Source organism: Crotalus tigris, unplaced genomic scaffold (assembly GCF_016545835.1).
Source record: "Crotalus tigris isolate CLP2741 ecotype Arizona unplaced genomic scaffold, ASM1654583v1 scf7180000024340.7048381, whole genome shotgun sequence".
NCBI lineage: Eukaryota > Metazoa > Chordata > Lepidosauria > Squamata > Viperidae > Crotalus > Crotalus tigris.
This window is the reverse complement of record NW_024100510.1, coordinates 4,138,309-4,164,840: the sequence shown is the minus strand read 5'-3', so window position 1 is coordinate 4,164,840 and position 26,532 is coordinate 4,138,309. Positions and strand designations below refer to the sequence as shown.

Here is a 26,532-nt window from a genome sequence, read left to right as displayed (position 1 = left end):
CTTACAGGTGAAGGCTTCAGCAACGCCCAAAAGCTCCCAGCCTCTTATATAGGCAATTCCCGGGTCAATGTGTTACTTTTCCCGCGCCAGCACCCGCGCATGCGCACAGGCGCTGGCGACAGCCTGTCTGGTCCCGGGCAGCTTGCACCTGCCCGGGACTGCCTGCAAACGCCCCGAGCCCGTTTGCAAGGCTTGGGACATAACACAAAGATACTTAATTTGTATTGCATCTAATCAGTGAGGCTGATGCTTTGGTAGAATTGGATAGCTTGTTGGCAAAGCTCAGACTAATGGCAGTATTTAATTTTATACTTTACATTGTTCTCCAGGTTTTTCTTTTACTGCATTTTTTTCTCTCAATATTTGAATTCTAAGGTTGACACTATGTCTGCTATTACAGGACATGGTCTCTAGTGCTGAAATCCATTATTGAAAATCTTCAGTATTGTTGCCCTATCCAGCACTCTGTGTGATCATGCACATGGTGGGTATTTGGCAACTACTATAGTTGGAGGCACAGTAGGACCTTACAAGGAATGTCCTTCCAGTGGCAATTTTAGTGGCAACACTAGGCTGATGATGACAGAATGACCCACAAAGGTTCAATAGATCTGAGCTTGTTGCTTTTCAGGAATCGAGACTGTCAAAAACTATGGTGGATTGCATTGTTTTGAGTTATGGTCTTTGCAACTAAAATCTGGCACCAAGAAAGTAACCAGTGTTTTAAAATGTGTTGGCTAAAATAGTTTAAAAACAATAGTATTCCAGGTTGTGATGAGAGGGAGGGAGGGAGAGAGAGAGAGAGAGAGTGTTGCTTATTTAAAGAACCCTTCTGGAGACTGCTAGCTTTGCTTCTTTTGAATAATGTTTCATATTCCTCCACTTCTGTATCAGCTGACATTCAGAAGAACATTTTGCTGCCCTATATGCCAGACTGGGAAGCTCTTTCTAGCTCTGGAGTTTGGCATGACCTCTTCAATCACATGGCCCTCATTTTTCTGTTCTGAAATCAAAGACATAGCTAAACAGTCCAGACTAAGGAAGACTCCTGATCCAAACTATATGATTTATGAAACTGTAACAGTAAATTGAACGGGTGGGCACTTGTGCTAGCATCCTCATTTATGGCCATCGATAATTCCATCAAAGGATTGGGACTTGGCTCTAATAACTCCAATCTATAAGAGAAGCAAAAGGGATGATGCTGCCAATTTCTGGCCTATCGGTCCATTGAGCCAAGTCAATGAAATGTATATTAAAAATCTGGAGGTTAAATTGCTAGATTGCCTTCCAGGAGGAAGCTGAAGCATGCCCAATTACATTACATTGTTATATAGTGCTGCAACATCTGTTTAAAAAATATTCCTTTAGGCATGTTTATTCCTATTTGCAGTTTTCACTAACTTTAAATTTGCATTCAATTAAATTTCTAGGATAAATTTCTAGGGTGTGATCTAATGATTGCACAATTGATAAGCTTCTGCTTCTACCAATATTTAAGTACATGAAAATATGAATAACAGTAGGTGTAATGCTCAAGGACATCTAACCAAAGAAATACCACCCCTAAACTAATCCATCAGCATATCAGTTCATTCTTATAGCTGACAATATAGTTCCTTTGTTCTTGACTCCTATTGGCTTTAAAAAGGCTTTGCATGCTGTTTTATTTCTCTGCAGTAACAAGGACATAATCATAGATACTCTAAGATTCTCATATTTTCCAAACTTCCCAATCTACAGAACTGGCAAATATTTAGGAATGGTTCTGGAATTCCAAATGCCTATTGCTAATATGTGTGCCAAAGGGCACAGAGATCATCCTAAACTATATAAAATTAATTCTGTCTGCTGTGGAATTATATTATTTGCAGCTAAGACTCATGCCCAGTTATTATATAGGGTGGAATTAGGATATTCATATCCTGAGATGGCAATCTTAGAAAAAATCCAATCTAAAGTCCTGACAAATATTTTCCTGCTCCCTCATTGGGTCCTGGCTATGATGCTTCAGTGACAAGCAGGGACCATTAAGGTCAAATAAAGCTTCTGGATTATTTCTGGTTGACATTATTACATAACTGAGGTAGACTGGGCCCATAGAAGACAATTTTGATTCCTCTTGGAATCATTTTTAGGAAATTACACTTTTATGGCTTTTTCTGGGATATTCTTCTGCCATTGAAGTTAGAACAGGCCAGCGTAAATTTGAAACAAAGCATTCTAGATGTAGAACACCAGTTGGATTATGAGATGTATTTATTTATTAATGAGTTCCCAAATTTGAAATCAACCATTTTCCAAACAGGATTACTGTTCTAAAAGTTAGAGGACCCTTATTCTTGGACCATTTTGGTGCTTTCCCACAATTGGAAGAGAAGTGTAGGACAAATCTCCCATGCTAAATGACATTGTTTCTATGGTGCAGTGGTAGTAACTGCAGTACAGCTCAGTTCTAAAGCGACTCTTCTTTCTAAATTCTGAGGGCAGTCTGCTTTGCTTTATTTGTATTTATTTATTTAATTTTTATTTATTTGGATCCTACTTTTATTATTTTCACAAACAACCCAAGGCAGTGAACATATCCAATGCATCTCCTTCCTCCTGTTTTCCCCACAACAACAAAAACCCTGTGAGGTGGGTTGGGCTGAGAGAGAATGTGACTGACCCAAAATCACCCAGTTGGCTTTCATGGCTAAGATGGGACTAGAACTCACAATCTCCTGCTTCTAACCTGGTGCCTTAACTACTGGACCACACTGACTCTTTTTTCTTATTTTTTATATTTTATTTTAAATTACTTATTCAACAAAAGGACAATTTTGAGAACTTAGGTGTTTCTAAACTTGTTAAGAAGGTAAAGTCTGCCCTGCCATGAGCAAAATGTTATTTTCACTTTGCTTTTTGTTTTGTTTTTTTTTTTACTTTATGACCATAATAAAAAGTATTATCAAATACAATCCTGTGCTTTGCATAGTCCAGCATGGACAGAGCCGTTTTCCGGTGTCTCATGTCTCAGATATATGTAAGGTCTTTAATATCCAGAAAGCCTTATCCAGTCCCAAACTATCCTGCAAGTAACACTATCTCTTTATGTACAATTTCATAATCCTTGAGGGTTTATTTTTTCCAGGATAAAGAATTATTAAAATTAGAAATATTTTGGCTTGAATTTAGGTTGAGGATAGCTGCCATAAAATATGGCAATATATCTTGTATGGATTTGAAGTAAAGACTCCAATTCTTGAGTATGTATCTGTATACGGTAGTCATCATTTCTTTGTGGTATTAATTCTTTATTGCAGTCTGTTATCTGCAGGCTGAGAATGCTGGGAGACCACTCAATATTTAGAAATATTTAGAGACCACCAGGTTATGAAAGCAGCAATTGTGGATAGTGCCTCTGTGCCAGATATCTTTATTATGCAGTTCATATCTGGAATTAATACAAGAAGTCCTAGAATTACAATCACTCTTGGGACTGGAAAATTTGTTGTTAAGTGATACGGTTGTTAAACGACGCAACATGTGACGGCACCTAATCTTACAATCTTTTTTTGCTGTGATCATTAAGCAAGACAACACATGATCACGATTTGGCTTCCCCATTGACTTTGCTTGTCAGAAGCCAGCTAAGAAAATCGCAAATCACAATGAAGTGAACCCAGGATGCTGCATTTGTTTTAAATGCAAGCTGATTGCCATGTGCATGGATTGCATTCATGTAACTATGGGGATGCTGCAACAGTTGTGAGGATGTGAGGGCTGGTTGTAAGTCAGTTTTTTAGCACTGTCAGAACTTCGAACTATTGCTAAACAAATGGATGTAAGTCGAGAATTGTCTGTATTGTAACCATCATCATATAAAATATTTCTGCTTCTACAATTGCCCCAAATACTGCAATACTTATTAAGAAGTAATTGATGGCATTTTTAAAATACAATTGAGTTCTATTATAGATTTGATGATAATTTTAATGATATGTTAATTTTGAGATTCTGTTGCAATATTTAGTTTCTTTCAATAAAACTGAATTGAGCTCTCATACATAATATCCTTAAGCATTCATATTGGCAATATTGATAGTAAGAGCTCTTCTAGCAGGTCATTTCCAATGATTTGATCATCCCATCACATGATGCAGTAATAAAAAAAAAGATGAAATTCGCTCTATTTAACTGTTTTTTTTTTCTAAGATGTCTACTACAAACACCTATTCCGAAGGAAATGAACATTATGATGCCCAATCCCTGTCTCATAAGCGGAATGCAATCACTTGGTAGAAAATAGTGTAGTGTAGAAGAAGCCTGTTACTTCTTAATTTATTGACATTCAATAACAGTGCTATTTTCATGTGCATGCCAGATTTATGGTAAGAAGCTATTAATACCTATGATTTTCCAAACATGTGAATTATTGCATGTTCTGTGGCAACAGTGTATATTTGCTTTGCACAAAAAGTTTCTTAGACAACTACAACTAGGGTTACTGAAGACTGCCAGCCAATGAGTGTATACAAAACTGAGGATAGGTAGACCATCAGTCAGATTCTGTAAATTTCTTAGAGTCCATATAAGTGTAGAATTTATCAACTATCTTTTAGATTCTTTGTTACACAGAAGGTGAAAAAAAATACATGTTTTGTTAATACACTTGTTGTATTAACACTTGTTGTTTTTATGTATTTGCCAAAGTAGAATATTGAATCACATTTCAGTAGAACTTTCATATTGTATTTTCACCTCAAAAATACATGTCCTGGTTTTTGATATATTTAGTCATTATTTTTAAATAATTATTTTTAGTTAAAACTGGCTTAATTTACCATTGTAACTGGTTTTACAACAGAGTTAAGTTTAAATAGATTGAATGATAAGATTGAGAAATGAGAAACTACCTTTATATCTTTAGGAAGTGCCTAGTTTGAGTTCTTGGGGTTCATACAAAGATGGAACATTTCTTCTCTCTCTTTTCCATGTCCCCCCTACAGGAAAGACTTAATTTGTTTGGAAACACTAGCCCATTGTTGAGACTCTGTCCTCCTTAAGTTTCTTAAATTTCTAGTTGCCTGATGTATATTTGTTAATAGCATGCATATACATATCTTAGCTGAACATGAATATACTGAGAAACACCTATTATTGCATGCACTCAAGTAACTGGAGGTCTATTTCATTTGCTCAGACATCTTTGATGGACCAATCAATAACTGTGGTTCATTCCAAATATCTCTGAACTCAAGGCCAGACTAGGTGTAGCAGCAAACACATCATTTTAAATTGCACAGACATTGACAAATTAAGAAAAAAGCCAAAATCAATAGGGACCTATTATCACATGTGGTGGGAGTGCTCAAAAGCTTGTGATTTTTGGAAAAAGATAAAAAAATGGCTGGAAGAAATATTAATGATAGAGATAGAACTAAAACCAGAACTCTTCCTATTAGGCATAACTACACAGAAATACGATAAAGGGATATTTTATCTGATGTTATACATTTTCACAGCTGCTAGATTGGCGTATGCACAAAACTGGAGGAATAAAGAAACTCCAACAGAAGAAGAGATCTTATACAAAATTTTATCGTGTGCTGATATAGACAGGCTCACAATGGCAATGAAGGATAAGACAGAGTCAGATTATTTTGAAATCTGGGACAAATTTTATTATTGGTGTGAATCAAGGGGGACTGTTCAGGTTATAAGCTAGTGTTAAGATAGGAATATATATAATTGTATGTTATGTAGGTCTTTGGTTATTCGGGTTTTCTCCCGCGTAAAATGTTACGCGGGAGAAAACCCGAATAATCAAAGACCTACATACAAACACCCGCGAAAACCTCAGAAAACAAAAATTGTATGTTAGTATATAGAAAAATTAATTAGATATTGTATTGTATAGAAAAATATGTATGTATATATAGAGATTAAGAACTATATGTATGTATATATATGTATGAAGAAATTGTTAGAAATACGTATACTGGAATGTTACGTTATGTCCATTTTTGTTTTAACTGTATTATAAATAAAAAACTTTTTTAAAAAAAGCCAAAATCAGGACAGTAAGATATAAAGAAAGGAAATGAACTCTTTTCTTCCCTGTTACTGGTTCAATAAAAATTTTCTTCAAGTCCCAAGATGCTAATTTTATTGAGAAAGCAAAACCAGAGAGTTCTTTAATGAATATATGATATTTTAAGTTTGGGTGCATCACAAAAACCTTTTTTTTAAACCCTAACTTTAGCATGCAAAACATTAACAACAATAGTTCTACTTAAGATTTGAAGATTTAATGTTTCTCTTAACATGACCATAAGGTCAAACGGAAGACTGATCTGCAAGATATAGCGATTTGTAAGACTTAAAATACTACAAAAAAATTTCAGATACAAATCAACCAAACCCTCCTCTAAATTAAATTTTTTATTTGAATATGAATATCATTGCAGATGAGTGTTAACCTAGTTCTGCCCCTGTAATACAGTTTTATAAGAAGCTTATGACACACAGTGGTTATACTTGGTCTTAAAGGACACATTACGGAATGGAAAAAAATGAATAGACATGAGCAGTTTGACATAAGTCTATGAACATCATTTTTGGAAATCGTAGCTGACCATTCTCTTATAGTATGTATCTCATAAACCAAGACATTTGTACCCTTACAGCATATATTAAACTACAGTTTAGAGGTAAAACAAAACCACTGATAATATTTTTAAAAAGTCTGTTGGCTTTTTGGTAATATAAAACAAGGCATCATTTTTAAAAATACTACAATATTTGTTTATTAGGAAATGCAAAAACAAAACACACAAAGCATGCAAAAATCATTGTTAAAGTTATTATGTAACTGCAAATCATTCAAAACATGTAACTTACAGTCATCTGCAATCTATGCACATGCAACATTGAACAACTGACATCTATTCTACCACACGTACATCTATCTAGTCACAAATTTTAAGCAATTGAATGGGAAAAACACAATAGGATTTTTGTGGGTGCATGGATTCATATTTAGGAATGCATGACTGAGCCAACTGAAAAATTCCATCCAGCAGGGTTGTATAGTATCATAACACAAGTAAGCAATATATAAGAGAATTTATTGTGGGGCCTATATTGTTGGAAATTGAAGCTTTTGAAGTATGTTGCTTTGTTTACAAAAAAACAACAACCCCTCATTCAAAAGTCTTTTTTATCTCTCCTGTCTACAGCATTTATGTGGCCAGTCATTCATTCATAATGTTCGTCCTCTTTTTGGCCCTATTCTGAGTGAAAGATCAATGAGACCACATGAGTTTCCAGTTTCCGAAGCTACTTTCCTAATTCTACAGTGATGTATTTTAGACAACCTCTATGTATCTTTTGCTTTCACTTGTGGGATAATTTCCAATTGACTTGATGCATATTGGGAATTGTTCTATCATATCCCTGAACCACATTCCTGGCAGATGGAGTCCTAGACACACACGGCAAACCTTTGCTTTAATTCCTCATGTTAGCTTCTACAACACTTCCCTTTGTATTCTTTCACACTTCAGCTGCATCCACCTACTCTTCCCCCAATGCTAAATAAACATTTGTAGTTTAGTTTTTATTGTTATTCATTTCAGCTGACATCCTTCCCATTTAGGGGTAGAATATTATTATTTTTTCATCTTGTCAAAATTAGTATTAGTCTCCAAACCACATTTATCTTCAAAATATCTGAAACTACACAGGAATGGTGGTATCACATTCAAAGGTCATTAAATGTAAGGAATTAGATAAAGTCTTCGTCTTTCATGTTCTTGATGAATTTTTTAGTGTATCTCTAAAAATGAAGTCTGCTCAAATCTGAGTATAATTCTGCCATACACTTCGAAAGTTTTAAATGTGGAAGGCATATCTGCCCTTTAGTCTCCTAGTTTGGGCAATCAACAATGTATATTGGAAGTAGAGGCATACGTGCAAGGAAATAGTTCTCACAGAAAGGATTTTAAGTCATTACAAATAAATCAGCAATCAATTGCTAGTTGAATGGCAATATATCATATTAAGAATGTCTGCAACAGAATCCCCTCTTATTGCAATGTCAATTATTCTTGTTTGAAATCTTCTAATCAAGCTCATTGTGTGATGGAAGAAATATATGACCTGAAAGAGGCAATTTCAATTTCTTGAATGGGTGAGAGCTTCATGCTTCGTTTTGTTGATGAGCCTGCCATTTTAGAATTTAATATAATCTGCTGTGCCACTTTTCATAAAATCTAAGCACTTTAATGCTGCTGGATCTCCTTTCTTTTCTCATATTTCTTCAGCAACTATGACTTGTCAAAACATTTTATAGGCAGCTGCACTCCCTTTAATTCATTTTCATGTCAGGAGGAATTGCATTGAAAAGTTCTTGGTTTTACTATATACTGTAATAACATCTGCATTGTTAGAAGGAACTATTCCAACTGTTTTCTAGCAGCAAGGAATTCCGTATCAGTTGAAGATCAGGAAATGTATTTTAATGAGCATGTCTTTTTTATTTCTTTTCACAGTTATTCAAGCATTCTTGGAAGTTATGATTTAGTTCACAAACTATAACAAGATTACATCATACTGTGGCTAATACTATGTAGAACTGCTTTCCTTCATTGAATACCTAATTGTATGGAGAACATGTTTGTCCCTGATCAAAATGTAGCCATTTCTTGGGTTTCTCCAGCTAGGATTAGCATTCTGTAATCTATAGATCTACTGTTAAATATGACAAAAGCTTCTTAATTTCCCCCCCCCCCACACAGGAATATCTTTTTATACAGTGCTGCAGAATCTTGATTGCTTTAAAAGTTATCTGTCACAAGAGTTAAGCCATCTCATTTTTTTCTAGATGACTTAAAATAACATTTTTAAAAGGCAAAAAAATCACAGCAGAAAGAAAATACAGACTAGGATATGACAAAAGAGGTTAGGCATAAAATTAGATAAGGAACATAAGATACAGTACAACATATATTGTTGGAACACTGGTATGTAGATTGACTGTCCAAAATCTAATTCATGATGATACAGTCATCATTTCAACCCGTTGTCCTTTGATGCAACACAGGTTTGGTACCTGTTAACTTTTAGGCAAAGCAAATCGTCCTCTGTTTAATGTATGCTGATCAATCAGAATAGGTTTTAGGCTGACAAAATATCGTCATGTTGCTTCTTATACTCAACTAAGTGCCTGATTTGAGGAATAGTGTACCTTACAAGAATTCCATCTTGGAAAGCCAAAGGCTTAATAATGTAATTGTATATGAGTTATACATATTTGTAATCCTATAGAGTGCATCATAAACTCATTTGTGAATTTGCTGGGAAAAATATTAGTATTTTTTTATTTTGTATTTATTTTCTAAGTATTGTTTAATTTCAGGATGCAAACAGATAAAACTTTGGGAATGTTATCATTTGTTTCATTATATACAAAAACCTATATTGTAGCATGACCCGTATTTTATGAATGTGACATATGTTCATGAGGGTGATGTTATAAAAGGCTGTCTGGCAGCCATTTTGGAAAATGTCTTCTAGAAGTATGCCAATGTGCTCATACTATATTTTTTACATTCCAATTGTATCTTCTATGTGACCAAATAGAAATTGTCATCAATAATGATTGTCTTACAATGGAATATTGTAAGGACAAAATTCTTATGGCAGGTAATGGATTCATGGGGATTTAAATCCAGTTACATGTTTAGTTCCCCAAAACACATTAGAGAGAAGAACAATTACTTTGTAACATAGCATATACTTTCTATATAGAATATCCCAGATTAAAATCTTCAATATTTCTAGGTTTATCTTAACGATGGCACAACTACAGAAATAATTCAAATGGTTTGGCTTTGATTCACTATGGCATTACATATTACTGGAGAATATGGCTTTAGGTCAAATAATTAGCAAATCAGAATTTCTTTACAGCATTAATACCTCGAAACAGTTCACCAAGTACAAGAAAGAACATAGAGTGTGGAAGAAGGGCCAGCACTGAGTTCTGTGAAAGCCTCTTCCCTCCCTGACTTAGGAATGGGCAAATGGACATTACATTTTCAGCGGGAGGATTATGAGCACCCCTCACATTTATCCATTCTTTCCTTTCCGTGGTATTGCTTACAGTTTACTCATTGCTAGTCATTTACATGCCAATTGGGGAAGGTGAGGGGAACTAAGGTGAGGAGGAAGGTGAGGCGGCAAAAAGAGTTTTCTCTGTTTCCATCTAATGATTGTCCAGATATTTGCAGCCCAGATATAGTAGCTGTAGCTCTGTATAAATCCATAAATCTTCAATGCACAGCCAACTGGTACAGTATAGAAGATTAGAGTCTGTTAAATGAATCGGCTTCTTTTGAAAAGAATTAGCAATTTCCATCCCTCCCCTTGACATTGGTTGTCAACAGTGGTAATAATATACAAAATATATTTTTTCTTCAGGAAGACATTGCTCATTTATGCAAGGCAACAATGCATGAAGCAAGCCCTTTCCAAAATGCATTTGGGAGAGAAATACGTGGCTTAATTCAGAGTAAAATTTCATCCAATCTATATTTTTTTGGTTCATTCTTTTTCCATTCCTTCTCTTGCACTTGTAGTTCTAAGCAGAGACATTACTCGTAGAACAGGTAGTATCATTTTGTTATAGTTTAATTCTAAAGTCATGCAGTAAGAGACACATTTACTGCTTTCATCTATAATTCTCAACAGCCACAAAGCTTTATTTTATCATAGCTATTCTATCGGATATTTAATAGTAATGTTTTATAAAGAACCATTTCCCAAGTAGCCTCATCTCTTGTGTTTGTTATCTCTCACTACAACATGTATGTTTTCTCAATTTCTTGTGGCAAAAGACATAGTCAACTTATTGGCTTGCCAAAGGAGATTTGAAATACTTATCATATGGAAAATATTTCAAAGGAAAATCTTGCATCACATCACACTGAGCCTCCTCAGTGATGCTTACATTGCTATGTATCCAGAGTGATCCAGGCACAATGGATGTGATCTATCATTATAGCTGACACATTGGTCTGATTAGTATGCTGTGCCTAATGTTGGTACAGAGTATGTGTAGAAAGCAAAAGGACAGCACTGCAGTAATTATAGGTAGCACTGCAGTATTTCAGCCCTGGGATGCTTGACAGAATTCAAGGAGAGTCTGCTGTGACTTTACTTACTGTAGTTCTGAGGGACCTTCTATTCATAAAAGGGAGCATAGTCAAATGCCACCTCTGTAGAAGCTAACTTTCTTTAAATAATTTCTTTCCCATATTGTTCATAAAGAACTTATATTTTAGGAGAGGATATATTGACTCTCAGAAGTAGTAAAATAATTTTCATCTGTGACTTGCAGACAGATAAAGATATATGAAAATAAGGAAGTACTTTGGCTTCAGATGGAACGAATATCTACTTCCCAATTGCATAGGTTTCATTTGGGCCAATTTTTAAAATATATGATCACTATCATGGCCATACCTATGTTTTCCTAAAACTTTTTCTTTTCTTCCTGTTTCAAAACTATGTGGCCTATTAAAATCAGTAACTTAGGACAATCTTAATACTTTCATTTGTAAAAGGCCATCTTTTTTTGCTAAAACTGCTAATAAGCATCCCCCTCGGTGAAGTCATAGGATTAAAAGGAGAAACTTTTTGGAGGAATTTTTACCCCCTCTCTTATTTCTTTTCTTTTTTAAAAAATGGTTATTACTTTAACAACATGTCCACCTCCATGGATCATATATGCTCCTTCCTTGGGCTTCCTTTGTCTTGCTTCACAGGGGCCAGCACAAGCAGTGGAGATCTTTACTTTCCTTGCAGCTCCGTGTAACATTATTTTCAGTACTAAAAAACCCACATATTTTTATTTGACTTTCAAACTGCTGTCACATGGTCAGGATTTTCTTGAATTTCTATACATTCAATTTCTTCTCGCTCCTTCCGTTTGGCTCGTTTCTTTTTCTTGTGGTGTTTTTTGGATGGTGGAAAGAATGTTAGGAAGACAGGTAAAATAACAAAACAGTGCAGAAGTGTGCAACTGCCAGTGAGCAGCAAGCATTTAAACAGTGTGAAGGTCAAGTTTGAAGGCACAAAAAGGAGGGGAACCAACCCAATAAGAAAAGATGTAACATTTTGCAAAATTGCTGTCCCGTGTTCTTGGAGTGAATTTTTTATACACTGAGTTCTGGTATGCTCAGTTGCTAGTACAAATGTGTAAAGCAAGGGTGCACAGTGATCTATGGAAAAATTCAAAGTGTAAATAAGGCACAATATAGAAATGCAATCCATGTCTACATTCCATAAAGTCATCAAGCCCAGGACACCTAACTCTATTGAGGTGACAGTGAGAATTAACCAGAAGTTCCCCAGAGGGTGAATAACAAGGAAGAATGTAAGTAACAGGACCAGCAAGATGCCAAAACTTGAGATCAAGACAGGCATAATTATTGACAGGCTATACTGGTCCATAAAGACAAAAGTAGGATTAAAGACAATGAACTTGATGCTCTGTTTCAGGGACAATGGTCTGAGTTTGTCCAATAATTCTATAACTTCGCTTTGTGTTTTTTCACTAGTCCTAGCTACAAGATACATGCGGGAAGCAATAATGTTATTCCCATTCCCAGACTTGGAGAAAATGATATCGTTTTTAAAGTGCTGAAACTCAGACTTTCTTAAAAAGGAGTTTTGGAGGATGCTAAGGAAGTCACTTTTATTGGTTGCACTAATATTCCCAACTCTCAGATACTGGTAATATTGTTGAAGCCAGGACAGTGTGTTGAAGCCTTCAGTCAGTTTCTTTAGGTCATCTTGGACAGTGCCATTCCAGTACTCAAGAGGTTCATAGATATAAAATCCTATCACTGGGCTATAATTGCTGAAGTACTTCTGTTGAATAACAGCATAGGACACACTCGGAGAATCACTAGAAAGCAAATTGATAATATTGACACCATCACTGATTTGCAGACAGCCCATAAAGGAGAAAGAAGCATAAATGAGATACAGTATCACCACAAATGGCTTAACATAGATATTAGTAATCCATTCATTGTAATGCTCCCTTACAAAATGCTGGATAAAGTGGTTCTGGTATGGGTCAGTCTCATGATGAGAAGACTGCTGGTGCCCATCACTCATCATGGTTTGGAACCAAACGGGTTTCCTTTCCAGATACTCTGCAGAGGGGATTTTACAACAGAAGATACTGTGGTAACGATTCTGCTCCAGCTGCCCAGCAAACACCAGGCAGGAGCCAAAGAAAGAGAAGATATAGAAGTAATTCAACAGGATGGAGATGCACATGTTCTGGCAGAAGACTTTCACAGCCTCCATGTTGGTGAAAGGGCTGGCACCCATGCCAAAGGCTATGAAGTACAAGGAGCTTGTCATGGTATAGGAAACCATTACATCTGAATAGGCATCTGCAACCCTGTCTTTAAATGGCAAATTTTCTCTGGTTCGACGCCATCCCGACAGAAGCTCAAATACACCTTTGGTTCCATGACCTAAACAAGGACAATGAGGAAATATATTAGTTTTCTTTGAGTATCACATTTCCTTTTTAAATTCTATTTAACAGAATAACTGAGTTGAAGGGAGCGTGGAGGTCTTCTAATCCAACCCGGCTCAAGCAGGAGACCCTGTACCATTTCTCATATATATATATATATGTCCAATTTATAACTTTTATAACTTTTAACTTTTTGTTAACCTTTAAAATTAAATTGTTAACTTTTAAAATTTATTTATAACTGATTTCTGTATAAAGTAAATTAAATATCCAGCCTAGATGCTAGATCAATTAGTTATATTTAATTCACTATTAATCCCGTCCACCATACACACAGCTCATTTTATTGTCAACAGCATGGCTCAGCTTGGAAACCTCTCCCTTTCCCCTCAGCATGGCTGGCTCAGGAATTCTGGGAGTTGAAGTCCTCGAGTCATAAAAGAGACAAGGTTGCCTACCCCTGCACTAGTGTAAGGTAGGGCACTGCCTATTTAAATCAATGGGAGCCAAACAAAATAGGTAGCACTACAAGACAGTTCTGTCTTCCTACTTGTTAGCTTGTTGTTTGTTAAATAGTTTGTTCTTTGGGAAGTAGATTAATTAACTTTAGATTTTTTTAACCAGGTTATTAGGCACAGCTGGATGGTGCAAAAAAAAAAAAAAAAACCCAAACCAGCTGGAAAGTAAAATGAGTTTATTTTGAGTGTCCAAGAAAAGTATAAAAATAAATTATCTAAATAAGTGCAAGGTTATTTAATCAGAAAAGTAATAGATTTCTTGGTTTAGAAAACTTAATTTCAATTAAATATCATTTATCACAAACTTGTTAAAAGTTGTCTTACCCAAAATAATTTAACATTGGATGAAAGAAGAATAAAAACTCAGTATACTGAAACCTTGTTGCTGCATTGCAACACTTAAAAAATTAAACTGAAGATACTGAAGATTAAGCATTAACAATAGCCAACATAAAGATTCTCAAACCTAAGTATAAAAATAGATGCCTAGCTTCCTGAAGATATTACTATACCTGTTAGGTATAAATTTTATTATTGTATTTAGGGCGTATGAATGTGAATTATCTTTTATGTACATTAATTGAGTGTGAATGTGTATTGAGTGTCTGTGGTAGGAGAATGGTAGAGTCAGGGCAGAGCCTGGTGCCCCCTCTGCTGAGTGCAATAGCAAAAGCGGGGGGGGGGGGCAGGACTTACCCTTGGGCTTGGTGTGCATGGAATGCTAGTCCGGTTGGGAAGGGAGAAGGTTGGTGAGGGTGGGGGTACTCTGGGGATGGGAGAAGGTCGGAGCATCCCGGTTATGACTGGGATGGGCAGATATGGCGGGAGCCGAGGGACAGGCCATTTTCGGGGAACGAGGACTCGCTATATTAGAGCGATTCCTTGTTCCGGCCCCTCAAAAGGCCCATCCTGTAGTACTGGTGACAGGGGAGTACAGGGCCCTAGTTGTAGGCTGCTGTTGCTTAATGCCAGGTCCATTGTCAACAAAGCCCCCCTTGTCCGTGATCTAATATTGGACAGGGGGGCGAACCTGGCATGTATAACCGAAACCTGGCTGGGCCCTGAGGGGGGTGTTTCCCTCTCGGAGATGTGCCCGGATGGGTTTGTGGTGCTTCATCAGCCTCGACATCAGGGCAGGGGTGGGGGAGTGGCAGTCATCACTCAGAGGTCCCTGAGTCCTCGTGGGATTCCTGCCCCGGAGATTGTTGGGTGTGAGTCCCTCCTATTGAAGTTGGGTTCACAGGTTCAGTTGGGTTTGTTGCTGACGTACCTACCTCCCAGCTGCGTTGCAACAGCCCTGCCTGCACTGCTGGAGTCAGTAGCCGGGTTGGCGGTGGAGTTCCCCAGACTTATAGTACTGGGGGACTTTAACCTGCCATCACTCGATGAACACTCAGAGGCAGCGCAAGAGTTCATGGCTTCCATGGCAACCATGGACCTGACCCAGGTAATCCAGGATCTGACTCATAGGGGTGGTCACACGCTCGACCTTGTGTTTCTCTCGGGGCAATGGAGACATGATCTGGAATTAAGGGGAATAGAGACCTCTCCCTTGTCATGGACAGATCATTTCCTATTGAGGCTGGACTTCAGAGCATCACTCCCCCACCACAGGGAGGTGGAGCCGATTAGGTGGTTCCGCCCCAGGCGCCTAATGGACCCAGATCGGTTCCAGGAGGAGCTTGGGGAAATACCTGACTCCCTTGTCCACAACTCATCCGGGTCCCTGCTTGCGGCCTGGAATGAGGCGGCATCCGGGGCCCTGGATCGAATTGCGCCTTTGCGAACTCTCTGTGGTAGTGGTCCCCGGAGGGCACCTTGGTATACTGAGGAGCTCCGGGAGATGAAGCACCACAAGAGACGTCTAGAGTGACGTTGGAGGGCCAGTAACTCTGAATCTGACCGATCACTATTAAGTGCCTATCTTAGGACTTATTTAGTGGTGATAAGGGCGGCAAAGCGTGTTCACTTTTCCGCACTTATTGCGTCCGCAGAATCTCGCCCGGCCGCCTTGTTTAGGGTGACCCGCTCCCTTTTTAAAGTGGAGGAAGCGGAGGAACCCTTGCAGGGGAGAGCTGAGGAGTTTTTTCAGTTTCTCTCGGACAAAATCGCTCAGATTCAGAGAGACCTGGACTCCGACTGGGCAGTGCCAGCCGAGATGCCGGGGGCTGGTCTTAGTGATGTTATCTGGAGCGAGTTTGAGCCTGTGACCCCTGATGAAGTGGACAAGGCCGTGAGGGCAATGAATGCCGCCACCTGCTTATTGGATCAGTGCCCCTCCTGGCTGGTTTCTGCCAGTAGGGAGGTGACATGAGGCTGGCTCCAGGCGATAATCAACGCCTTCTTGATGGAGGGGTCTTTCCTGCAACCTTTGAAGGAAGCGGTGGTGAGGCCCTTCCTCAAGAAGCCTTCCCTGGACCCAGCTCTTTTGAAGAACTTTCGTCCTGTCTCCAACCTCCCTTTTGTGGGGAAGGTTGTAGAGAAGGTGGTGGCGTCCCAACTCTTGCGATCCTTGGATGAAACAAATTATCTGGACCCTTTTCAATCTGGTTTCAGGCCTGGCTACAGCACTGAGACTGCTTTGGTCGCACTGACCGATGACCTCTGGCGAGCCCGGGATAGGGGTCATTCCTCTATCTTGGTGCTTCTTGACCTCTCAGCGGCTTTCGATACCATCGACCATGGTATCCTTCTGCATCGTCTCAGAGAGGTGGGGATGGGCGGCACCGTATTGCGGTGGTTCTCCTCCTACCTCTCTGACAGGTCGCAGTCGGTGTTGGCGGGCGGACAGAGATCGACCCCTAGGCGCCTCGATTATGGGGTGCCTCAGGGCTCAGTCCTGTTCCCCCCTCCTTTTTAACATATACATGAAACTGCTGGGTGAGATCATTCGGTGACACGGGGTGAGGTATCATCAGTATGCGGATGATACCCAATTGTATATCTCCACCCCGTGTCCTTTCAGTGAAGCCGTCGACGTGATGTGCCGGTGCCTGGAAGAGGTGAGGATCTGGATAGGGGTGAACAGGCTTAGACTCAACCCTGATAAGACCGAGTGGCTCTGGGTCTTGTCCCCCAAGGGTCATCCTGATGGTCCATCATTAGTCCTGGGGGGGTAAATTTACCTCCCTCAGTGCAGGCATGCAACTTGGGTGTCCTCCTGAACTCACAGCTAAATTTGGAACAACATCTATCGGCTGTGGCCAGGGGGACCTTTGCCCAGGTTCGCCTGGTGCACCAGTTGCGGCCTTATTTGGACCGGGAGGCTCTACTCATGGTCACTCATGCCCTTGTCACCTCAAGACTGGATTACTGTAATGCGCTCTACATGGGGCTACCCTTGAAGAGCGTTCGGAGGCTGAAGTTGGTTCAGAATGCAGCCGCGAGAGTGATTGTGGGTGCACCAAGGTATACCCACGTGTCACCTATCCTCCGTGAGCTGCACTGGCTTCCTGTGGGTCTTCGGACGCAATTCAAGGTGTTGGTTATCATCTTTAAAGCCCTTCATGGCTTAGGACCAGGTTACTTACAGGACCGCATACTGCCGCATAGTTCCCAGAGACCGGTGAGGTCCCACAGATTGGGCCTCCTTCAGGTCCCGTCAGCCAGACAATGTCGGCTGGCGGGCCCTTGGGGAAGGGCCTTTTCTGTGGTGGCTCTGACCTGGTGGAATCAACTTCCCCCCGAGATTCGAACTGCTCCCACCTTGCCGGCCTTTAAGAAAGCCATTAAAACTCTCCTGTTCCAGCAGGCCTGGGGTTGATGTCCCCGGGGGGGCCGGGATACGATTGGGACATGCTGTATGAATGCACTTATTTTACTGTTTTATTGTTATATTTATTGTTTTAATTTTGTACACCACCCTGAGTCCCTAGGGATTGGGCGGCATATAAATTTTAAAAATAAATAAATAAATAAATATGATAAAAGTGTCTCAGGATTGTTTCTCTCATACACTAGTTGTAATATAAACATCAAGAGTACATACATAATTCATTTAAATATACACATGTTAAACCTGAAGCAGTAAAAGTTACCATGGAATAAATTTCTAAAAATGCTAAACCAGGTCTATATAGCAATAGCTTCCTTAATAGAAACAGACACAAAATTTCATCTTTGAAATCCAAGTAACAAAGAAAATGTGGATTAATGCTCTATCAATAAAAAATAACTAACAGTGGATAAAATCGGACTAATATGCAGAAATGTTAAGGAGAGTATACATTTTGTGGGAATGACTTGACTTAGAAAACAGTTATCATTAATACCAGCAACTAACTCATCCGCAATTTATATCACAGTGGGTTTCTTGTATGTCATTATTTCCATGATTATTTCTGAATCATGCTGACAGGCTACCCTATCAGTAGCCCAACATTTTAGAACATATGTTTGAATATTAGTAGCTTGGGTTAGTAGTTGGGCTGTAGGTCTGATCTCCAAGTTTGGCAATTTGTCTGCAAATGTTTTGTCTCCATTTGAGGAGACATTTTCAGTGCACTTTGAATTTTGCACAATTCAAACCTACATCCCATTTTAGAACACTCTTTAACCAAGAAAAAAAGGAAAGATGTAGCCCCCAATTGCCTATATATTGTTTAGGAGAACAACAAGGCTATTTAAAGGTAAAAAGAAGACATACCCAATCTTTCTCTAAAAGGAAAACAAAAAACAAAGAAAACCACTCATCCTTTGTGCTTTGATACTATGTGTTTAGGGGAGGGGAATTCAGATTTCGGCTTCGACCATGTATGTGCCGAAGCTATCCTACTCGAATAAAGATTCTTTAAGGTAAACAATGCCTTGAAAAGGCATTGAAAAGAGTTTCATTTGTCGGAACCATGACACACGTCATCCTAATTTAACTCCTATTGGTACATCATTTTAGCTATTCCATGCATCTAATGAAGTGAAATGTAGTTCACTAAAGCTAATGCCTTTTAATATATTTGTTAGCGAGAAAAAAGGCTATCCTACATTAACACAGCTCTCCTTTTACACCAGACATGTCAAAATCGTGACGTCATGTGATGTTGCGTAATGTATCAGGAGTGTTTTGCTGTTGCCGGCAATGGGGTGGGTGCAGCTTCTGCGTGACGCATCTGGCCTATGGGCCAGCAGTTTGTCACCCCAGTCTTACACAATCTATATCACTCTGATGAGCCAAGAGGACCTGGAATACCATGTAGGCCTTTGGACTATTAGATGCTTTAGTATCAGCTGGCTGACGGAAGCTAAAGATCTTCTGGAATAGTTTTGCATGATGAACAATCTGTTTTTTCATGGAGAACCTGAATAATGCAATTAAATGTATGGTGATTATATAACAGAATACTTTGATTTTCCAGTAATGAATCATCCTGATGAAACAGAACACATACTTGCCACCTAAATCTAAATCTTTCCACAGACCTCCCCACCATAAACTTCAACCCAGATTAATAGCCCAACTTAAGAGCTAGATCTCATTCCTACTTTAAGTCTGTCAATGTTTTCTGGAAGTACTTTTGTCTCTTAATTTCTGGGGTTTTCGCTCTCTTCAGTAACCAGCTTTGCTGACTCTATCATGGTCAAATTACCATGGGTCAGTCTCCGCATGGAAACTTCTTATCTAGGATTACTTGATTGTTGCAAGGTACTTTTTTCAGTTCCATTGCAACTTTGAACAGTAACTAAATGAAAGATCATTTAGAAAGTCAAGGATTACCTGTACTAGAATAGGTTACTTTGCTTTCCCGTTTATTTGTTATAAAATCAATGACCTATTCATGACTTCTGGAAGAGAGAATTCCTTAGCATGAGATATAAAAAGTAGATGTGCTGCAGTCAGCTTTCCTATTACCAGAACAGAGAATTCTATAGAGAATTCATTCTTATGACATTTACACTCCTATCAATCTCCAGCCAACTTTGTCTTCACTTTCTACAGTAGATGCGAGCAGAGAGCAGGAGTCAATGATATGTAAAGCTGTTCAGTTCCAACATAGGAACTAGTTATATTTGGAAATCAGGCTAAAGATTTTGGTGTAAGGACAGGCATCATCTCACGCTGGACTTATTGTGCTTCCTGAGAGCCAACCAAGCATTTGGATTTGAGTCAAATTTGAAACTAATTAGTATCAAAGCTTTACTTAAACTTGAAGTGAGAAATCTCTGATCTCTGGTAGTCATGTAAGGACCTGCTTTTAAGAGAGCATAAAGATGATAGGAGAAGCAATTCCACTAAATCTATGGCATAAAATTCTGTCAATGAATTAACATCTTGACCTTCTCTGAAGCAAAGATTTTTCTCCAAGAACATTGCCATGAGGTTTTATCATAAAAAAGAGAAATAAAAAGGGAAAAATATGCCAAGTTACTAACTTAATTATAGATATAAAGAAAAAAAGGAAAAATAATAACAGTGAGGAAACCAAAAATGGAGAACCACAAATAACACATTTCGTGAAATTATTATCATGGCATAGAAAAAGCAACTGAAAGCTTGTTTATAAACTGCTAAAAAAGTCTAGAATACTGGTCTGCAAAAAAAAAATCTAGAATACTGGTCTCTATACTGCTCTGTTATAGGAAACTATGCAACAATTTTAAATTTGGTTTAATAAAATATAAATGAATTTCTCTTGTGCACAAGATTTCACTGTTGCCATTCTACTGTTTTTATAGCTTAATTTAAAATGGGTATTAGCTATAATTTTTAAAACTAATAAAAATTAAGTAATATGAGAATTATATACTCCTTCATCCTACTTATTGTAAAATGCTTTATTGAGTAACAGATTAACAGCATCCTTGTTTTACATGAAAAGGTATCAATATTTAAGTTTTATCTCTTGATTAACATCACTCAAGGATATTCTGCCTAAGAGACAGATCTTCATTTTTAGTTTAAAATGTGTTTGTAGACTCTCTAACCATGAAGTCCTCTTTTATTAGGTTTTGTATTTGGAATAAATATGTAGCAAAATGAAGGAAATAAAAAGGTAGTTTAATTTCACCAGCAACAAATTATCCAGGCTTGTTTAGTAGTATGCACTGCTGAGCACTTCCATTGGAAAAACTTATTTTATGGAAAGACTTCACAAAATGTAGGTTAACAAAAGGAGGATGAATTTGTCATTCTCCAGCATGATTGGATGGAGAATCCACGGATGGGTTGCCTTAATCTATCTGCTCCAATTAGACTAAGTCTGAAATTTAGTAACGCCCCCTCTGTGCCAATTGCACCCCAGTTTTAGACTTAGTCTCTTTGCTCTAAGATGCGTTTTTTCTTCGCTCCTGGAGCAGAAGACTGTGTATTCCTATTTTATTCCTTTTAGCTTAGTGCTAACCATTTGTATTAATAGATTTGACAAGATTAATTTTTTTCCAGTGATCATCCATCCCAACCTGTAGCCTAGCAGGCTGACAGGCTGACAAACCTTCCCCTTGGGGGAAAAACTTTCCCTTTTCCCTTTCTCCCTTTGAGAGCTTTTCACCTTCAGAATCAAGCTCAAAAATTGGATTCCCAGAAGCAAGATAAATCTCCTACCAGGGGCCGTTCCTCTGCATCAGAGGCTCCGTTTTACTAACCACCGCCCCGACGAGCTCCCTGCTGCCAGCTGATCGTCGGAAGACACGAATTTCGCCCGCTGACTGCCTGCGACTCCGGAAGCAGGGGTAAGCTTGCCATTTGACTGGGGGGCTCCGCAAGTGACGACGAGGCTCGTCAGGCCTGGAGGGAGCCTTTTCTAGGTCCCTCGGCCTCAGCAGACCACCCCAATCAGCAGGAGAAAGTTTTTGGCATCGATCCAATTTTCGGAGCCTGGAGGTCTTACTAGTCCTCGACCTGCCTCAGCGTCTCTCAGCTGACCTAATTATCATCCATCCGCTGCGTTAGGAGCCCAGGCGATTCCTCGGAACGAGGGCTCATCGCAGCTTAGGCCTCAGGCCTCAAGGCCTTCTTCTAATGGCTGTTTTTTTTGGCGCGAACTTTGCGGCCGCCATTTTGAATTGACTCATGGTGGCCATTTTATGACTGGCTGAGGCCTAGACTGCCTGTAGCTGACTCATGAGGGAAGTTTATCACCACCTGAGGCAGAGACCTCTAAAATTGACTAACATCATCTCCACAGACGGATTGGATAGGGAGGGCCAACTCGCTCCGGAAGGACGCAGTGCCCACCAACCCCCATTGCCCACCCCCCCTCACCGGGCCGGATCATCCCTGCGGGCTCCCTTAGTAAGTTTACAATGCCGAGGGGGGGCGTTTTTGCTAAGGTTGAGCCCAAAGCAGATTCAGCATGGCAGAGAAAGAGCCGGCCAAGAGGAAATATCCAACAGAGGCAGGTGGAAAGAATACCACCAAGCGAGCCAGGTCAAGCAAGGAAACCAATAATCCACAGATGAGGGAGGAGGAGTCCCAAAGACTGAGAGCGGCCTCCCCAGGTCAGACAGACACAACGGGAAGGTCCATTTTTGAACCCCTTTCCTCACATTGTGCCTCAACCCCAGGGGCCTGGTCTCCCCCCAGGGGAATTTCCCAATCAGAATCAGCCACAAGAGTGGCTTCAGGGATGGCCACAACTGGCCTGGGCACACTTAACTTGGGGCCCGAGGCCACATTCACCCCCACTGCAGCAGGGCTTCGCCCTCCTGAGAACCAGGCTTTGAATCCAGACTATCTTCAGTCCATGATAGCCCAGGCTGTGGCTCAATTTATGGCCTCCAACAGCCCACAGCCACCCCCCCAATCCATGTATCATTCCCAATCTCCAGAGATGATGGATGATCCCTCATCAGATCTGGAATCAACAGGGGCTGAACCATCTGGCCTGATTATGTCAGAGGATGAGGGCATCACTCCATCTGACCCCACCCCCTCCTGTCTGTCTCTTTGACCATCCATTCTTTAATTCCCTGCTACTCAAGGCCTGCACCACTGCAAACCTCCCTCAAGAGCAGGAGATCCCACCTACAACATCCAAGGGTCCCCACACCATATACACTGAGCCCTCAGTCTCGCAGAACTATATTCCCTGCCCTCCCCTTTTTCTGAATATAGTTCAAAAACAATGGGAGAATTTAGGATCCCTCTCAGGTCCTAGTGCAGTAGAGAGAACATTATTCAATGTTGCCCCCTCTCTGGCCTCCCTATTGGAGACTCCTGAGATTGATGAGCCCTTGAACTCATTGTTTCCCAATGCTAACATCCCTGGGGATATAAATGAAACACTTAGGGCAGAAGATAAAAAGATTGAGTCAGCACTACGCAGGTCCCACCTGGCATCAGCCTGGGCAACAAAGGTGGCAACATCCATGGCCTTCTTTGCCAGGGCTTCGGTCCTATGGTTACGGGAGCTCCAGGATATGATCCCTCCAGACCAGCTCAGAGCTCACCAGAATCTGGGTAAGCTAGTGGCCATGTCTCAGTACCTAGCCGACGCTTCCCTGCACACGGCCAGATACACTGCCCGGACCATAGCGGCAGACATCTCAGCATGAAGGCTCCTTTGGCTCAGGAACTGGCGAGCAGACACCAAGGCCAAGTGGTGTCTGGCCTTTAAACCTTACACAGGTGGACATCTCTTTAGTAAGGCACTAGAGCCATACCTAACCAAAGGTAAGGACAAACGTAAAACTTTGGTTAACACAACAAAGAAAGGAGACAGGCGTTCGGGGAACAGCATGTCGCAGAGTAATTACAGAAGGCAGCCCTTTCGGCCATCCTGGAACTGGGGCCAGGCTTCTCGTTCCTCCTTTCAGAGACAGGAACGACAGCAAGATCGTTCAGCATACAGAGGCAGATCACAGTTCCAGACCAAGCGGCCCTTTCGAGGCACAGGGGGCCGTTCCTTTAAACGAGGCAAGTGATCTCACAGTCTCACCTCCCATAGGAGGTCGGCTGGCCCTTTATTCCAGCACTTGGGCAGCCACCACTACAGATGCATGGGTGTTAGACACCGTCACCCAAGGTCTGAGACTAGAATTTTGTTCCCAACCACCTGACAAATTCCGCTCTTGCCCTATTCCTACGAGCAGGACCAGACTAATCTTATGTCAGAAGCCATAGCTCATTTATTACAAATACAAGCAATTGAACCAGTACCACAAGACCAAGAAGGACGAGGGTTTTACTCAAACCTCTTCGTCATTCCCAAGACTTCGGGGGGCTGGAGGGCAATTTTAGACTTAAAAGGTCTAAACCTTTACTTGAGGTATAAGAAATTTAAGATGCAATCACTTCAATCAATCTTGGCTAGCATCAGACAAGGTGACTTTCTTACCTTGATAGACCTGACTGAGGCATATTTGCACATTCCTATTTTTCCTGACCACCGCAAATTCCTCAGATTCAGTTATGCCCGACGCCACTACAAGTACAGAGCCCTACCATTTGGCCTCTCATCTGCACCGAGAGTATTTACAAAGGTACTGGCAGTGCTCGCAGCCCACCTTAGACAAGTTCCCATCAGAGTTCAATGCTATTTAAATGACATACTAATTCAGTCATCATCATTCCAAAATGCTCAGTCAGACCTCGCCCTAGCCATCAAGGTTTTTCAGGAGCACGGTTTTTCTGTTAATTTCCAGAAAAGTCATACCGTACCAACAACTCAGCTCCTCCATTTGGGCGCTGTTATAGACACAGACAATTGTACGGTCTACCTATCTCAAGACCGACGGAACTCTATTCAGACCCCTGTACATCGAATCCGCAAGGACAGAGTAGTCACATTGGCATCCTTATCACAACTACTGGGGAAGATGGTGTCCTGCGTGCAAATTGTGCCATGGGCATGTCTCCATGCCAGAGAATTACAGTGACTTCTCCTTCCATTTCAGAGACTTCACACCAGCACATCCCACCAGAAGGTCCGAGTTCCACGGTCAGTGTTGAACTCCCTTCGATGGTGGGACTCTCCGGCACTGTCACGGGGAACAGAATTCAAAGAACCAGACAGGATCACCATCACCACAGACGCAAGCCTGTTTGGGTGGGGGGCACACCTCCACACACACTGGGCCCAGGGTCAGTGGTCCAGCCAGGATCTAAAGAACAATATAAACTGGCTGGAACTCAGAGCCATACACATGGCCCTAAAGAGATTCAGCAGCTTAGTACAGGGCCAGCATGTCCTGATTTTAACCGACAACATCACAGCCAAGGCCCATGTCAACAGACAGGGGGGAACAAGGTCCAAGCCTCTCATGCAGGAGGCCAAATTGCTGGGGTCTTGGGCGGAACTGAATCTTGCCTCCATCAGGGCGGAGCACATATCCGGAGTGGCCAACCAGCAGGCGGACTCACTGAGCAGAGCCACCATGGACCATTCCGAATGGCAGCTGGATCCGAAGGTCTTCAGAGAGATCGTGGACAGGTTTGGTTCCCCAACCTTAGACCTTTTTGCCTCCCCAACCAACTCACAGCTTCCCAGATTCCTTTCCAGGTTCCCGTCTCTATCAGCGGAGGGAACAGATGCACTCCGCAGTCCCTGGCCCAAGGAACTGCTCTATGCCTTTCCTCCCCTACCGCTTCTACCTGCCACGATCAGGAAGATCCTTCGCGAACGAGCAGAGGTCCTCCTGGTTGCGCTGCATTGGCCGAGACGATCATGGTTCGCTGACCTGATGGAGCTCTCCGCATCCCCTCCATGGAGGATTCCAGCCAATCGAATCTCCCTCATTCAGGGGGAGCTACGCCATCCGGACCCTCAATGGCTCCAGTTAACCGTCTGGCACTTGAGAGGCAGGCATTAGGCCGAGACTCATATTTGTCAAGGGTCATAGCCATGATCCAGCAATCCAGGCGACCCTCGACGAATAGAATATACGATGCCACATGGAAAAGCTTCTGTAATTGGTGTTTAGCTCACAAAATTGACCTATTGGCGGTTTCAGTGCCAGTCATCTTGGAGTTCCTGATGGATGGTCTGGACAAAGGGCTTTCCACAAGCACCATCCGTAGGTAGGTAGCAGCACTTGCCACAGTTATTTCCTGCGGCAATGAATCCTTAACACAGCACCCTATGATACGCTCCTTCCTAAAAGGAGCTAACAACGCCAGACCACCAACTGTACATAGATACCCCTCCTGGGACTTTCATCAGGTTTTACAGGCTCTTGTTTTGCCACCCTTTGAACCTATTGACACTTGTTTGTTCAAACAGTTATCAATGAAGGTGGCATTTCTAGTTGCTGTAACTTCAGCCAGAAGGATCTCTGAGCTGGCTGCTCTGTCAGTGAGGAAGGACCTGTGTATCTTCCATAAGGACAGGGTAACCCTCAGGTTAGACCCCTCCTTCGTGCCCAAGGTTAATTCCTTGTATCATAGATCTCAGGAGATAGTTTTGCCGGACTTCTGTCCTAACCCATCTAATGACATAGAGGTTCAGTGGAACAAATTGGATGTGCGCAGGGCCTTATATTGTTATATACAGAGAACCTCATCCTTCCACAAGACAGAGGCTCTGTTTGTGTCATTTC

At 40.7% G+C, this 26,532-nt stretch overlaps 1 protein-coding gene across 2 annotated transcripts in view; it reads right to left on the bottom strand.

Moving 5' to 3' along the window:
- Positions 1-6,765: 6,765 nt before the first annotated feature.
- PTCHD4 (patched domain containing 4) overlaps positions 6,766-26,532 on the bottom strand; it is a 73,613-nt gene continuing 53,846 nt past the window's right edge. For both annotated transcript variants that reach the window (XM_039326400.1, XM_039326401.1), the window contains exon 3: positions 6,766-13,541. In XM_039326400.1, the coding sequence (XP_039182334.1) occupies positions 11,908-13,541 (1,634 nt within the window). In that variant the 3' untranslated portion in view covers positions 6,766-11,907. The remainder of the gene's footprint in view (positions 13,542-26,532) is intronic.